Here is a 17,851-nt window from a genome sequence, read left to right as displayed (position 1 = left end):
CTAGGGCTAGCAAAAGAATACAGTATAACTGCATTTGGGTTAGGCTGCCCTCTCATGCTGCCTTGTTAAAGATGACTAAGCAAATGGGTCCTTTAATGTTGTATGCTGTGTCCTGCAAATGTATTCTCCCATTTGCCTTTATGAGCTCCGTGTGCCACTCAATGTGGTAGTGACAGCTGTACTGACAGATGCAAGGATTATCTACAGCAGGTTGCCGCAGTTCACACAGACACACAACAGAAGGCACCTCCAGACCAGAGGCAGCCATGGACCCTTCCCTCCAATGCCCAGTGAAACAGGGTTTACAAACTCTGGCTAGGGGACTTTTAAGCAGCCAGCAGTCTACAAAACAGAAGAGCTGGCTCAAGTACTCTGCAGAGGTCCTAGGACAAGAAGCGCTGATAACGTTTGACAGAGCAGGAAGGGTTTGTGCACAGTTGGTGAGGGAACCAAGCACTGGGTCTGCATGCAGCCAATGGTAGTCACCAATCTTATTCTACCATATTGTCTTCCTGAGCAAGGACACAGCCAGATACTCTTTTTTTGTGTGTGTGCTGTGCTCCCTACGGTTTTCCACATCAACTGGATGGACAGCATGCTATGGCATTTGTTCAAAGCTGAGACATACCTCAAAGAGATCCAGTTACAGAACAAGTCCAACGCATGCTGACACATCCGCTACTTCTGCACCTCCTGGTTTTGAAAGACATACATGAAACTGCAGTTAATAGTTTCAAATGGTCCAAGAGGGACAGCAGCCTAGCAGCCTCAACCCTGCATTAACCATTCTCAAACCATTTACTTCCCTTTTTTTAAGCTAAGGCATAAATAAAGCTTCTTCAATCAAACTACTTAACCACAGACATTAACTGCAGACCTTATCAGCCCATTTCACCCAGACTCAGTGCAAGGGTAAAGGATATAACGACACTATGTTCTTACAACTACCACACAAGTAAGTGCTAAGAGATAAACCAAATTAGTGCCTCACTGACAGGAGGCTGCAGTGGGAGCTAAGCATGCTGATCCATCACCAGGAACATTCTGGCCAGCTGGGCAAAGCATGAAGGTCAGGCCAGTTCAGTACATGCTGCTTCTATAACCATTAGATGATGCGCACAATGCTCAAAGCTGAAAATTTGACAGTTACAGTACTGTAGACATAGCGTGGAGAAGGTGGCACAAGGGAAAAAGAGAGGGAGCAGAGACACAGGCTTATTACACTGTGGAGAGCAACACTAAGACAGAAATCCATAGAAAAACTAGTTCACTGCCTATTGAATAATGTGGCTGAACCAGCAGCAACCAAACAATGAAAATTTGAGGGCACAGATGCCTTCTGGAAACAGTTCTTTGAAGCACCCACCAGGTCTGCCTTACTCCTGACCCAGCTGCAGTGTTGCGGGCTGTCAGAAAGCACACTGGCACAGCAGTAGCGGGCCAGGGAGTGCGCAGAGAACCTCATGCACCACTACGGGACCTCACCTGAGTGGAGTTAATCTGTATTAGTCAGCTTAACTTCAATTCTTGGAAAAATGCAGGAACAAATAAAGAACTTCGAAGAAATTACAGCTATAAACAGCAGACAGCAGCATTTCTCAAGAACTTGTGACGTCAGATCACTCTAATAACCTTCTATAGCACAAGAGATGCTAGATTAGAGAACAAGTACTAAAGGTTATATCAGAGAATCAGAATGGTTTGGATTGGAAGGGACCATCATGCAGTTTGCACAGGCCCACCTCAAGCCTGTCAAGGTCCCTCTGGATGACATCCCTTCCCTCCACCCTGTCGACTGCACCACACAGCTGGGTGTCGTCAGCAAACTTGCTGAGGGTGTACTCGATCTCACTGTCCACGTCGCTGACAAAGATGCTAAATAGTATTGACAAAGTGAAGAACCAGTCTGAATAAACAGGATGCTATTTACCAGGCAAAAATACATGGATCTATACAGAAAGGACTACTCAACTGCACAAACACAGGAAGCAGAACAGCTGCCCAGGCAACAACTGCAGAACAGAATCTGGGGTTTGTAACATTTTAGAAGGTATGAATCAATACCACGCTGCTGCAAAACCATCACTTTTATAAAATATAGCAAAAGTTGCACAGGAATATATCAATGGCATTAAAATTCAGAAGACACAAAACAATTTACTTATCCTACTGAGGATGAGGATGGCCTTAAGCTGGAGCACTGGGACATGTTTTAGATCCTGTGTTTCAAGTGGTAGAAAGAGGCCATAGAAGTACAATCAAGTCCAATGAGAGACTTCAGAAATAAGACTATGGAGGAAAGACTGAAAGAATTGAGGTTTAGTTCTGTGGTAGGAAGACTGTGGAGGGACAAGGTCTTAAATACGCCTTAAATATATAGTCTTATACATATGACTTTTGGGACCATGGTTAATAGGGTAAGAAACAATGAGCTTCAGTTGCAGTAAGAAAGATTCGGACCAGATGTAAAGAAAACTTTCCAACAGCAAGGAAAAGAAAACGTTTCAGAGTGCTTAGAGAGGTTCTTTATTTAAAAAAAAATAAAAATATATGAGATGTGTTGATAATGATGCAGGAGCAGCTAATTTTTATTTTGGGCCAGGGGAAGCACCAGGTCACCTCTAGCTGGGTTTCTTCTGGTCCTCTGAGCCTATGATCTTATATAGGCATGATTAAGGTCAAAGTACGATCACCAAAGAGGAAGGAAGAGAAATTAGAGTTCTATTTAGAAAGGCTAGACCTCATGGCATTTCAAGATTCAAGTCTTTCCACCTGCATTTAACAAAATTTAAGAATTGAGGCCTTTTCACAGGTAGCAGCTGACATGCTCTGAAAAACCATTCCATGTTGTGAAGAGATGTGAAATACAGGTTAACATTTAATACTTGCAAACCAGGATATACCTACATTCAGAAGTGTACACTGCTTCCATTGAATAAAACTAATAGCAGCAAGTAAAGAGTTAGCACTCATTTTGCTACATGATACAGACGTTACTGTCAAAATGTAAAACAAAGTATATCGTATTTCTAAATTATAAATATAGGTTGACATATGAAATGTTGATCTGCTTTTAAGTTAATAGATGAAAACATTTTAAGCACCAAAACCATCACAACCTTAAAGCAAAACAAAACAAAAAGCTAAAGAATGCCGGCATAACTAAATACTTCCCTCCCAGAGAAATTAAAGAAATTTATGTTTTTGATCAGAGTAGTATCCAAATCTCTTAAAAAACATCTGATCACTCTTGCTCCTTCTCTGACCTCTAGATGGAAAAAAGTTTATTATATTTTTTATATATTTTGTCCAAGTGAGGAGTCTTCTTGCTACCAAGATTGCCCTATGGGATATAAACAAAGACTATCAACTTACATCTTGAGGGATGTTTTTTAAAAAATATTTTTTGTTTGGAATTGCTATGTTTCTTCAGAATATTGTCCTAGAAACTCAAAGAGCAGTTCATTTCCTTTCCATTATTTTATTTGGCAATTTCCTGTAGCAAGGAAAAGTTAGCTTCATTTCACATGGGGCCAAAATTAACACAGCTGCTCAAAAACTTTCACCTTGTGGTCACTGCCTGAAATTCATCTCAGGTGAAAAGGAAAGTTTTAAAACTACCTTATGGCTGTTGAGAGGCCTTAGGACTTGGAAATCTCAGTAAATTCCCTAATGGTGCACACATGCACAAAGAAAATGCTACAGCTGGTCCTCCTTGTCTATGCTGAAGAGAATTCTATCAATTTAAATATTTTAGACATAATAATCATACTTGTATCAGGGACTTCTACAGAATTTTAAAAACTTCTCCTGAAGACAGACAATACTCATAGACTACATTTAAACTGTTTTTATCAGTGCAGGTTGGTCCTGAAATCACCAGACCGGGCTGTTTCCACAGAAAGGACAAACAATAGATGAGGGGGACAGAGAGGTTTATTTGTGCTGAGGTCTTGCCCTCTAAATGGATGTAGCCAAGGCATGTTGCTGTGTACAGAAGCACAGAAACTCATCTGGATGCCCTATTTCAGCTACAAACACTGACCCCCCAAAAGTAAATGGTGAATAAAAGCTATATTCTCTTCCTAAGGAATTTAATCCGAGGTTGAGTTGAAGATAGTAGGAGTGTAGTGTCTATATTTTTATTGAACAAGCAGACTGAATTTACAACAGATGAAGTTTTCTGTATAGAGAGCAAATTCTTTGCCTACACGAGAGGAAGTTCTTGTAGGACTGACACCTAATGTCCACTACCATTTTCAGTCTTATTTTTAAGCACAATAAAACGCTGCTTAAAAAAGTCTGTCCCTTGGTCACTAACATCTAAGGAATGTAATAACAAAAGCAACACAGGTAAGGATTTGTAGCAGTAAATTAAGGATTATCATGTTTGAGACCTAAAGCACGCAGAAGTTTATAGAACATTACCGGTGAGTCTAGAATGGCCACAGCACACACCACCCAAGTCACAGCCAACTGTAGTCACAGTCCCACTTGCTACACACCTTGAGCCCAGAAACATCAAATGAAAAGTTCCCTAGTTTGTGTGTGACACTTACTGGTTTGTTTTAAAGATGAGTTGCTAACTTACCCTGTATTATTCAAACTGGCCCACAGGACACCAGGCAAATTACCAACTCTCAATTTGGATGTACCCTTTGGAGTACATCAGTGTAAAAGCAGCCAACTGTTTGTACTGCAGATATCCCAGAGATGTGTGTAATACACCATTTTTCTTTGAGTACTGGCAAGTATTCTGCTAGATACTTACAATCAATGTTGCATGGTCAACCGTAAAAACGTCCCTCTGAAGGGAGTGACAGCACCTTTGGCTGTTCTGACCTGGCTTAATGCTTGATGAACGTGCAAAGTGCTGACATTGCTTTTACTCTGCAAAGATTTCAAATGTAGTTATCTGCCAGAAAAAAAACCAAACCAAAACCCCAAGGGAAGTGTGTGAAGAACAGAATGCGTACTCATTCTTGGTGGCAGCAATTACATGGGCTAATTTGTTGCCAGCAGAAATGCAAAATGAGATTTGGTCAGGAATCCAGAGGGCTGGACCCCTCATTCCCTTTACATAAGCAACAAAGAGGCTTTGAAATGTTTGAAACTGTTTTGTTCTCCCATGCGAACGGAAAGCACCCTATGGATACCTATTAAGTAAAGTCTTTCCACATCTTGGCAAGTATGTGATTTCAAGAAAAATATTTGCAAATGGATAACCCAATTCGAGTAGATGTCAAAGACCACCTTTGAAAGAAACTTTGATGTGGCTATAAAAAGATTATATTTAGGAAGGACAGTATAACATGGTTCTGTCATCAAAAGTTTGTACCTCCCCATATTTCTTTGCTGTTGTTAATATAAAAAGCAATGCTGGTAAGCAGAAAAGTGAATGCCCATGAGACCTGTGATTAAGGCAGAATCCCTGAAAAGAACTGTTCCTGCTGTTGGATAAGCTCAAAACAGGCTATTTAGCAATCTCGCTGCCAAAGGACAGGGATATTCAAGTATCTGCAAGTGTGAAAGCAAGTGACAGAAACAGTTGCTCTGTGAATCTTTGGCGAGATCATCAGGAAGCCTGGAGTCTTTTATTAACATGGAATGTTGCTATATCTTTTCCAAGGCACAGCTAACATGGCAGATTCCAAAGTCAGACCTATGCACCTGGCAAAAGGAAATATGATGATGGTGAGCCTAGGAAGTTGTGAAGATGCTGGCAATTAGATTTTTTTGAGTGCTGGCCAACAATCTCCCAAATGAGATTAATAGTTCAGCATCCAGATTGTGAGGAGGACACTATGAAGACCAAGGTATAGTATCTGATTGTCACAGTGTATGTGACCAGAAATGACAGTGATGGGATTCAAACCAACATATATTCCCTCTGTCAGAGTGGGAGTACATATACAATTTAATCTCATTTTAGCTTCTGAATACTTCTGGGAATTAGAAGAGTTATACAGGAGCTCAGAGCCTCAAAAAATGGAAACTTAGTGCTATCCAACCCTGGAATCTTTCTGCACAGGAATGTAAATATTGACCACCCACCTAAGTAAGTGAGCTAGATGGGCTTACCTCGCTTTGAAATATCAGCAAGAAGCACTTAATTCACCTCCTAAGGTGTACTGTAAGGCTCCAAACCCCTGATCTATAAACAAGGTAATCTAAACAAAAAAAAGTTCCTAGTCTTTACGGTTATGAAAGTGCCACCTAAATACAAATGAAGCATAGCATGGTTTAATCTGCCTGGTTATGAAGATAACATCAGCATCCTGGTAGGAGTTCATAACATAACCTATGTGCAACACCATGAAAACTGAGGAAACCTCTATTAGTGCTCTGTCCACACAATACTAATTCTTCATTCAGATATTGTGTAGACATCATCGAAGCAATCGGGTAAACTTCACCTTCCCATGACTTCTGCCAGCTCCAGGAAGTAGAAGCAAGCCCTCGCATAATTCAAAGAACTCTAAGTTAAAAGTAAAAGTAGACATTTCATTTCTGGTAGCAATCATCACAGTTCGGCACAAGAATGAGGGAAATTAAAAGTAAGCATATATACTTCATTGTATATTTGTCTCTGTGTGTGTATACACAGAGACAAATATGTAGCTATTTCCTTTCCCTTGTAGTGAGAACTTCAGTGCCCTCTCAAGGTGGACATCTCTGGGGGCAAAAAATTTATTTAATCCTGTCCAGTGGATACATTGATTGGCAGGATATAACAGAAAATTATAAAATCTGCTACGTGATTTGTCTGAGTTGGGGACTTGAAGAATGGTATTGTTACAGCCAAGAGGTCAACCAAAAGGAAAACAATTTCAATTCTCTACTTATGAACTCAGCAGAGCTCAAAAAAAATATATGATCTAAGGTGACTTAACTGACTTATTGTTTAGGGGTTTTCTTCAACTTCTGATCCTACTGTAATTTGAGTGAACTCCCAAAATGTTTGTTCATCTAACCCTAGAGTCTCAGCATAAACCACAACTTGTGTCATGGAAAAAGTAATTGTTGAATGTCTAGAATAGCACTTGCTGTATTACTAAATGGAAATTCTATCTGCCAATGTAACAGTATTAAAACAAGACCCCCAGTCTGCGGTCTAGAGGCAGAGGTGATCCACTACAGACTGTACAATTCACAGTATGTTTGTCCAACATATGCACCGGAGAAATTTACACAAAATTTCAACATCAAGGACTGCCAGAGTAGCATCTTTCATTAAACTCACTGTACAAAAACAAGTTAATAAAAACAGAAGTCTCTCAAGAGAAAAAACAGGCTCAGCCAAGAGACTGAAAGCAAGGGCCAGAGGGGGAAAGAATGGCGGGACTCTACCCAAGCCCTGCCAAGACGCCAGAATAAAGGGCTGTTTCCTGCTAAAACAATCTACATTTGCCAGACTTTATTGTTAGAACTCCATTATGGAAATGAATAGGACCCGTTCACGCCTCAAAGAGCCTTCATTTCTGTCTACAATGGGAGCTCCCTCCTGTGCAGCTACAACAGTTGTCAAAATCCACTAGAGACAAGGCATTAAGAAAGGCAGATTAGAAGTCTCCCTACAACTGGAAGGTCTAATAAATCTGTGCGGAAATCTGAGTTCTCTCAAACCTAGTGAAGATCCAAGAAAAGTATATTCTCACTGCATACTAACTTACTTCCCTTCAGTTCTGAAAATGATACACAAGCTAATGGTTTTGTTCTGGCATAGAGAATGCTTCCAATGCTTTATCTGAAAGGTAAGCCAGTTTCCCTAGAGGATTAACCATCAGTTAGTCAGTGATGTAAATAAAAACAAATGACTGATTAGGAAAGACTTCCATTCCAACCTGGATAGGAGACAGTAAAGGTTTAATCCAAAAGCTGGAACATGTTGATAAATCCAGCTGACTTCAGGAGGAGTTGGGTAACTAAATAACTTTTAGTATCTGTGCCTAACAACAATCATCAAAAAAAGTTAAAATTCAGAAAAATAGGAAAACAGGAAATTAAAAAAAAAAAGGTACCAATTTCTACACATGAATCCACATAGAGGCTACTTGCATTTGGAAAGCATTTCTCAAGTCACTTAGATCTTTCCTAAAGGTCCTGTACATTACAACATACTGAACAACTCATACCGGACAACAGGAAACAGCATGGGTCTTTGATGTTTAACAGGTATTTGCATTTCCAGCTTTTTTTCCCCTCAGTCAAAAGCACTTTGCTACCTCCAATCTTCATGCTCTCTAGAAGAAAGAGATGCTACACTGAGGAGTGTCACAATCCAACACAGGCACTTAAAAACTGCTCATCCATCAATCTCAGTACATAACTGCCTGGATGGACAGTCTGAAGTTGACCTGCTGCAGTAAACCGTGTGTACGTGTGCAGCTTGTTACATGCATCTGGGGACTTATTTCATTAATAGTTAGCACACTGATCCATATGTGACAGCAACAAATTCAAGATGGGAACATGGATGCTTTCAAATTGTTTGCATTTCATTCATAACACATCTGAATGATACTAAAAATTGTAGTTAAAACTATAGAGGAAGAGAGAGCTCAATCTTCGGAATCCTTAAGGATTAGGGCCTGAGAATTTCAGTTATTTCCTTTCTCTGAAAGCCATACATTAACTATAGCTAAAAATTTTCAAGATTAAATTTGCCACCTGGGAAAAAGTATTTTGATGGTCTCCTCCAAAACAACACTTCAATTATTATCTAACTGCCTTTTTCACAGCCATCTTCATTAAAAAATATGAAATATGACCAGTCATTAACATAACTAGCACAGTAACAATGGAGTGATCAGGTGGCCTGAATACAGAACAAACAATACTTCATAAAAAAAATTAATCAAATTTCATCAGAGTCAACCGGTCTGAAGACGTCTTCTTAAAATACTGAAAATACTGGCCAGAATCGCTGAAGTTCACAGAGGCCTAGCAAAGCGTCGGAAGACCAAAAAAGGACAAATGTCATTCCTGTCTCCAAAATACAGGAAAAGAGGAGCAGTCTGGGAAGTAGTCTGCTTAGCATCAATTCTCAGTGAACAAAAACCATCTTTTGCAATTCCCTAAAAGATAACTAGAAGAAAACAACAGCAAGCATGGATTTGTTAAGAACAAAGCATGCCAGATTAGTCTAACTTTGGCCTTGGGACCCATTAGGCTGTCACTGTAAAGGAAGACGCAGTCAAAGTGTCTTGATTTTAGCACCACCTTCAGTTGCGAAGTGTAAAGCAAACTACAGAAACTACCTACAGGGATCTATCCTGTGCCATTTTTTCAGATATTAATTCAGGTAAAGAAACAGGAACATTCCTAAATGAGCTGCTAAGATTACCAACATGTTGGCTAAGACTCCTTGGATTTGAATGTACTTGCAATGGTCCTGACTAAACAGTCACCAGAGATGTCTTCTGTGTAGCACTCACCGAGAGGTAAAAGAAGCATCATCCTTGGGACTGTGGGACTCAAACCAATCTTCTCTTTGTATGACCCTAACTGTGCCTGATAGAGTCACTGTCCTGAGTGTTGTTACAGCAAATCCAACTTTGAGCCCCAGAAAAAAAAAATCACCAAATCCTAGCACCAAAGAGGAAAGTATTTTGTGTCAAAAAATACCAACCCTTTTGACTGGAAGATGCAGTTCTGTATAAGGCTAAAAGAGAATCCACATCCCAATGCATCCTGTGAAAGCTGACAACAGATGAAGGTTGAAGGACATCAAAATGTACAGCTTAGCAACAACAATACAGCCATTCTAATAGATCACGTGTGAAGACCACGGAAGGCCTACCTATCAAAGAGGGAAGATCAGGGTAGGAGAAAAGGCAAAAAAATGAGAGGTTCATGTTTTCTTTAAAATATGCTCTCAAGAAGAAAAACAATATAGGTATTAAAGTATTCTTACAATACCTGTAACAGTGGTAACTACTTTGCTACAAGAAAAGAAAAATGGTGCCAAAGACTCCTGACTTCTTCATGAAGGCAAATAACATCTAAAAATAGGCCTCTGTCTGGGAGGCTGGAAAGTCTTCTAGTGATGCATGTGACAGTAGTCAACAGTAAGACCTTGTCATTCTTCTGCCTCACTGAGGTAACAGTGAAGATAGTAAACTACCTTCTGGTATGTCTCAAATATACTATGTAGCAGGAGCTGTGTAGATCAGAGAGTCTGAAGGGGGTACGTGCAATGCTGACTAGGCTTCTCTCTGAGCAAATTAGAAGTCCATTATGGGGTACAGAGGAGAAAAAGAGATACCCTGTCCAAGAGTTTGAGTTCACACCAGTACAGAAATGCTCCAAAGTTAGTCACTGGCATTGGTAGTACTGCTGATAGCTAAGATTTTCTTCCCTAATCACCCATGCACAAACAGTCCCTATCTTTACTTCATTCACTTACTTAGATTTCTTTCATCAGCAGCTGTTACGGTTAGGAATGAAGGTCGGAGTTGGAGAAAAGAAAGCCTACACAGGCTGGGATTTGACCACTGGCCACTTCTGATCTTAAATAATTTGGCTTTGCAACACTGAGACTACAGAGATTATCAGTTGAAGATACTGATGTAACAGCTAACCAATGAAATTCACAATGACTGACACAACGTGAAGCCTGATTTAGTAATGTTTAAGATATAACTGAACACTTACATCGATAGCAACAACTTCTAGAGCTTTGCTGACAGGACTAAACCTAATTCATATTTTATCAGGTCACACACCAACAGCTGACTGACTCAGATTAAATTTTCCTACTGACAGGTTATGCCATAGTTGGATTTCTCAGAATTTTATCAGTAATTCCCTGGAGTACCTATTAGTTGCCATTTTTAAGAGTGTCTTATCAAAGAAACAGACTTGATGAAATTACTTGCTATAACTCTGGCTTAGAGATGACTGAAGAACAATAAATCAAGCAATTTGAAAACAGGCTCTTAAAAGTCAAGACATTCAAAATATAATTAATCTCTCCAATAAAATGTTACTTTCTTCTTAACCACATGTATTTTGCCTATGTATTCTAGTTGTGTACTAGAACTATGCACAACAAAAAGTACAGAGGAACTTTTCCATAGCTTGATATAAATCCAGCATAACAATGAACTGTGCACTACAGTGAAACAAAGCTGAAACCACAGAAACTACATCCTCTAATAACTATGACTGCATTATCAAACACTCAAACGTAAAAACTATAAGGGTGCCAGTAGATATATACTGCTCAAGCTTGAAGACAAACACATTTCCAGCTTGAAATTCGAATATTCCTCATTAGCACACAACAAATACATGATCTGTTCCAAGCTGTATGCCATAATAGTTGAACTAGTCTGAAGTCCAGTCTGGCAAAAGGAACAGCATAAATTAGGAAGGCATTTTTTTCAATTCTTCTGAAGAAGCACTGAAGTACCACTTCAGTTCCAGTGCAATTCTTTCGAGATAAACATAAGAGGGCACTTAAAGTGAGAGAGGAAAGTGACAAAAGCCCACAGCATATTGGACTTGCAAATTTAAAATCAGAAACAAATTACTAGTTATTTGGGGGTGGGCAGCATGAAGTTACATAGCCAGCACTAACTTTGGGCTTCTTGCTTTTTAAATTAAAACATTTAAAGAATGTATTAAAGAATATAGGAAATACATTCTCAGACCTATCACATCAGGTAACTAATGAGGTGACAAAGCACCTGATGAGTAATCTTGATCTGAGGGGCAACTCAGAGCTGGCAAAGATATTAATGTCAGAGCGAATATTAAGATACAACAGAGACAAGTCCGCTTGGAGCAGATTTCTCTATTATGCAGGATAAAGCAGAAACCTTTGCTAGAAGAATGAAGGCAGGGGATGGTACCTGCTAGGATACTGAACGGATCCCAAAGAGCCACCATGAGTAGCTGGAGGGATAAGCACATACAAACGCTTTCAATATTTTTCAAGGAACTTTGCAGTTCTTGTTTTAAAGATAAACAGTGGTTTGAGGCATCTTTGCAAGATCTGCACGTTGTTTGCTTTGGTAAAGGTATTAGATGGACAGTGTAACTGTTCAAATTTTGTGTTAAAAACCCAGAGAGATTTAGATACACAGAAGGGAAATGAAATCAAAGTATCTCAAGGAATGGAAACACCCAACAAGCTTATCGAGTGTGCAAAGACTCTTTAGGTCTTCTATATGGTTAAAATTCAAAGTAGTTTTATACACAAATGAATTCTGAAACAAAAAATATAAGCACAAGCCTTACCTCTGCCTCACAGTAACACCTAGTAGGAAGCATACAGTTCCTAAGTAAAGTATCAGTTATGAAAGTTTCTCCCTCTTTACCTCTCTACCTTCTCAATAGAAAGGGCAGAATCAAGGTCATTTGCATGCTGTTAGCTGTTTTGATAAGTAACTGAAATATGGCTTAATTTCTTAAGTTTAACCTTAAAAATCCTAGTTCTGAAATAACTCAAATATTCCTGCAACTTGTATATAGTAGCAAGTCTGGGTAAATGACACCAACTTTTTGTGTATTAGTGAATATTTTAGCTTGAAATTATCAGAATAACAACCCTGTGGCTGAGGGTGACAGAATTCAGTTGCTGCAAGGTCACAGATAGCATGGATAACACCAAGAAACTGAAAGTCATCTTTGATCTTCTACTTACCTTATTTTTCCTCACAAGCAACATGAAACACATCTACCCTGACACCCATTCTGGATAAAATGTTCCATTGTAGAAACATGACATACTATTCAGGATTTGGATGATAAATAAACATGAGCATGGTTTTCATGAAAAAGCCAATTGTTCAGCTAAGGGAAACAAACATTCACTAAAATGATGCAACATTACTATTATTGCCATCAGATTGTTTTAATAATTCTTCCACTCATGTAAAAACAATACTACAAGCTTCATAAAAATTTAGATTGGTAAGGCAAATCATTTATAGGCCAAAAACTTTATGAAGGAGATTGCCTACAAACACATGCTTGCTGAGTATGTTCCCACCTGAATTGGCTGATTGCTTGGGGTATCTTCCCAAACATGGTCAATGCAATCATTTGCTCCTTTATTTCAATTTAGTAATAAAATGGGGGGGGGGGGGAATAATAAAAAATAAATCAAGTCCCTGTTCCTTGTGGTCACAATGAAAATCCCAAATGAATTAAGTAAATTTAACCACTACTACATCCCATCGAACTTGCCCAAGTACCAAGGCGGAGGGTTGACACATATCCTCTAACTGATGTTCAGACACCTATGCGGGTTTTTTTCCCGCTGAGCAAGACGGGAGATTGTAGCCTGTAGGTACCTTTAAAATCGTAGGATAATATTCTAGGGAAGAAGTAAAGAGCAACGCTGAAATTTCGAAGAACGCCCAGTGGTACCTCAGCGCTTGAACGACCACCAGGACACCGCCCAGGCGCGGCGAAAGCAGCCGCTGCGCCCCCACATCTCACTTGCTGGCTCAGACCTCCCTCTCTCCCGTACCCCCAAACCCCGTGTGCCCCGCGGAGTCAAAGCCCCGACGGCTGAGAGGCGCCAGAAACAACCAGCGGGAAGGACAGCGCCGAGAGAACGGCCCCGCGAAGGGCGGCGAGCTGCACGAGCCCACAACGTCTGGCCCGTCCCCTCCCCGCCCTGCGCCGCCACCGTCCCGCGTCCCTCGTCGCTCCACGGCGCATGCGCGGAGCCGGCCCGCTGCACGGGGACCGGCTGGACGGTTGGGTCAGCCTCGCCTGGAGCGCGGGGCTCAGCCCAAGTCGGAGAGACCGGGAAGGGACCCCGTGTCCACGCCGGACGGGGGAAGTGTCCCAGGCCGGTTACCTGGCCGAGGGTCCCGCGGTGCAGGGCCCGGATCAGGCCACCCGGTGTCGCCATGGCAAAGGGGGGAAGGGATAGGGGGGGTAGGGAGACAGGGCAGAACTCCGGAAGGGTCAGCGCATGCGCTCAGTAGCGAGTTTCCCGCAGTCCGGAATGCGCATGCGTAGTCACGGAGTGGCAGCTGGGGGGGGAGCGGTCATGTGACAGCTGAGGATTGGGGTGGGCGGGGGTGGCGTTGGGCCTCCGCTACTGGGAGGTCGGGGCCTGTTCGCTCCGCCGTGTCCGTGCTGCAAGCCCCAGCCCGCCGCGTCTCGTTTTTTCACGAGCCCTGCCTCAGGTGCAGGTTGCTCTTGAAGTCGTCCTCAGCAGTGTGCCCCGTCCTGCTCCCTTCAGGCCGCCTGACCGTGCCCGCGGCAGCTTTTCCACCGAGAGATCCGCAGCCTGGCCCCTACTCGAAAATACCCGCCTCTGCCTGCCTTGCTCCCCTGTACTCGCCAAACTATACAGTCAGTCCCCACGGAAAACCCTGAAAAGCGGCCCTCTCCCCTGAATGTGCCCTGCTTTGTGCGGAATGCCAAGGCCAAAGCAGCTCTCTCCCACCGATGTTAAGGTGATAGGAACTGTGGCTCATGTGCAGGGCTGGAAATAGCCGGGGCAGCGAGCGTGGGGATCCGTGACTGCAGGGTTTGGGGAAACAAACGGACAGTCAGGAAAGAAGGTGCGCTGGTAGGTCTGTTACCTGTGGCGCTACGCAGCGTACGGGTGATTATCTCCATAGCCAGCTCAGTACTGAGCAAGATTAGTCCAAACTCGATCACTGAGCATATTGCCATAGAATGTTAGTAACCGTAAAATCCTGAAGTAAATTTAAACTGTAAGTTTACATAACTTTTTTTTAATTTTCAATTTGATGCATTGGTTAATAACAAATTTTTAAAGTTTAAAACTATGTACAGTGCTTAGTACCTTGGAGCCTAATCAGACTCTGCTATAATACAAATTTTAAAAAGTCTGCTTTGTGCGGTCAATAAGAACTTTAACTTGAACCCAGAAATTGTACATACAATTTTTTCAATCATTTGCATCAATTGCTATAGATACTGTTTATAATTTGAGCTGAAAACTTCTGTGTGCATCTGAACATTTTTTTCAGCAAAAATACGTTAGCCATTTTTGAGGACATAATGAGGCAAAAGTTACATGAAACTGCTTGAATCGTAGAAGACATCAAGGAAGAAGATGAAAAATGGAAAAGTCTAGGTGATATTTTTTGAGATTTTCTGATCCTGAGGCCAAAAAATATTAGATAAGAGCCTGTGGCTGCTCCAGTAAGGTGAGACTGAAGATGTGCTTTGAGTGGAGCATCAGGCGACAACCTCGATGGTGGGAAGGATGCATAGATGCCTTAGACTCTGTCTCACAACTAGAACTGTTCTCTGTTGGAGGCTGATTGGAGCAGGTAGAGCTATCTTAAACTAATGCGGTGAAGAGGAGGATGCTGAAGAGGGAAATGGAATATAAACTTAGCTTCCAAAAGTTGTAAAGAAAATTGAAACAATGTGATAATGAAATTTTAAGATAATTTTACAGTTGTAAAGAATTTTAAAACAAACTCTTTTCCAGTATGTAATTACCAAAGCGAAAGCATTCAACATCTATTACATAAAAATATTATAATGTTATTATAAATCAGTAAGACATTGGTTTGGGGCAAAATGATGAAGGAAAAAAATCTATGTGGGATTCAGTGATAAAAGACTCAAGAATGAAGGTTTAGTTAATAATACTTAAAAAGTATTAGTGTTAATTTTCAAGGTTATTAGAATTTGAGTTAATAAATGGAACAGTACAAGGTGATACTTTTTAGACTTTTGTAATACCTTTAACTTAGTGCCACAGAGCATTCTAATTAAACATACGAGAGAAGCACACATTAAATGACTAAGGGCTGATTAGCTGACAGGTGTCCAGAAGTACTTGTTAAATTTGAATTGGGAGACTTAGTAGAGTTCTACGGTGACCTGTGCTTTGCCCTACTCAATACTGTTACTGGTAATCTGGAAATAGATAGTGAATAATTTATGTTGAAATGTGCCCTTGACACAAATATTGGCAGACTTGTAAATAATGCTAAAAACATGGACATCACTCAGACCCTTCTGATAAAAGGAGTGTATTAAAACAAAGCGTGTTTTAAAATCAAATTGAAAACAATGTAAAAACTCAAAGTTGTGGGGTTTTTTCTTTAACCAGAACTGGCCTGAGCTATTACTTTGAAGTTTTTGTTGAACACAAGCTCAAGCTGAACAAAAAGGAAAAAAATCAATACAATATTTACAATAGCTGTTTAACACAAGAAGAGCCCACTACTATGACAGAAATCTGGTAGAGGCAGAAAAATAAGCATGGGGTATTCTTGGTGCAGGCAGAGAGGGAGAGTGGTGTGAATGTGCAAGGCAGGTGAGAAGAGGAAGAGGTTGGCTTGAGAATCCCAGAGAAGATGGGACAGCTTGCATCCTGAGAGATGGCCATGTTAGGGGAGGAGAAAGATTCACTGCTTGTACTATTGTCCTCTGATATCTCCCGCTGCTGCTGAAGCTCTTCTGACCTTTCTCATGTGTGATTCCTAGACACTTTTCCCCTTCCCACATTCCCCAATGCACATCGTGAATCCTTTCAAGACTGTTTAGATGTGCAGAATCTGCCGCTGAGCCCAGATTAGGAAAATACCAGTAACGGGTGAACATGAACTCAGTCAAAATATCACTAGTGCAATTCTCTGTTTTTAATACCGCCAAACTGACTTAGAAACAAGAGTTCTAGACCATATCTTTCAGATGAGTGTGTGTCTCCTGGGGCACAGCAATTCTGCAAAGGATCTAGAGTTTGTGGTGGACAAGCAACTCTATTTGCTAGTGCAGTCCTGTTGCTGAAATGGTCAGTTAAGTGATTTTTTTTAGTACTGGGGTACCAGTTAATAAGTACTAAGTCCACTTTGGGTTTCCATGCTTAAAGAGAGATATGGAAAAATCAAGGAAAAAAATACAGGCAATACCTGTAAAATGATTTAAGAGAAGACTAAGGCATATGGTCAAATAAGAGATGAGTGAAATTGCAGGATAGTGCTAGGAACAGAACAGAAAGTCCACGATTCTTTTTTTCCATGTAGAAAGATCTCTGTAGCTGGGCTGCAGCCCACAAAACTTTTATTTTCATGAAGTCTTGAAGAAGCAGTGCTTTACACAGGACTTAGCCTTGGTTGGTCTACAATGTGAATGGGGTCCTGGGAATTAGGGATGTGTAGAGAGTTTTTATGCATTGCCTCCTTGTCTTATTTAACATAGAAATTAGTAGTCGTTTGGTTGTTGGGAGCAGATTGTAAAAAGGAAGAATGGTTAAAGAAGCTGAATAAATTTTGAAAACCTGGTTTTATTCCTTGCCACTGTCAAAAATCCTGTGTACTAAAATCTTTTGTGGTCCTCGTGAAAAATTAGCAGAAATTCTGCGCTCTCCTAGCTAAAAGCTAATTTTTTGCTACTGTGCTTCTAATATACCATATGCTAAAAACATGAAACAGCCTAAAGTATTAGAACCTATGTTTGTTAATTTAACATGTAAGATTTATGTTTTATGCTTTATCTATTTGTGCTTTAGCTCCCATCTTTAAAATAAAGTGTAACAGCTATTCAAGTCAGCATTGTCAAAACAATTTTATTAAATACTCGAATCATTCACATTCTCTGATCAAAGTAACAAAGAATAATGTAGAAGGAAATTAGTAATTTTCTACTCAATTCAGGGATTATGACAGGGAATGCTATGGTAAGAAACTTTTAGGACACCATTTTGAATAAAAAATATTTTTTAAAATGAACAATAATCAATGAAGCAAGACCCTTGCAGAAAACAATAGTATGTTATCATATAGCTAGAGACAGTATCATAATATTTATACAGAAGAAGAGAGGGAAATGAATTAAAATCACATCACATAGTTGATGCTGTCATTTCTCAATTTCTGAGTGTTTCATCATA

At 40.4% G+C, this 17,851-nt stretch overlaps 1 protein-coding gene across 3 annotated transcripts in view; it reads right to left on the bottom strand.

Annotated features, from left to right (window-relative positions):
- WARS2 (tryptophanyl tRNA synthetase 2, mitochondrial) overlaps nt 1–13,945 on the bottom strand; it is a 52,422-nt gene extending 38,477 nt beyond the window's left edge. For 2 of the 3 annotated variants that reach the window (XM_075764331.1, XM_075764348.1), the window contains exon 1: nt 13,820–13,945. In XM_075764331.1, the coding sequence (XP_075620446.1) occupies nt 13,820–13,873 (54 nt within the window). In that variant the 5' untranslated portion in view covers nt 13,874–13,945. Of the gene's footprint in view, nt 1–13,380; nt 13,586–13,819 lie in introns of those variants that run through there. The other variant, XM_075764338.1, reaches the window with a different exon arrangement.
- Nucleotides 13,946–17,851: the final 3,906 nt, after the last annotated feature.

This window comes from Balearica regulorum, chromosome 1 (genome assembly GCF_011004875.1).
Source record: "Balearica regulorum gibbericeps isolate bBalReg1 chromosome 1, bBalReg1.pri, whole genome shotgun sequence".
NCBI classification, from domain to species: domain Eukaryota; kingdom Metazoa; phylum Chordata; class Aves; order Gruiformes; family Gruidae; genus Balearica; species Balearica regulorum.
The sequence above is the reverse complement of the archived record's forward strand: the minus strand, read 5'-3'. Positions and strand labels throughout refer to the sequence as shown.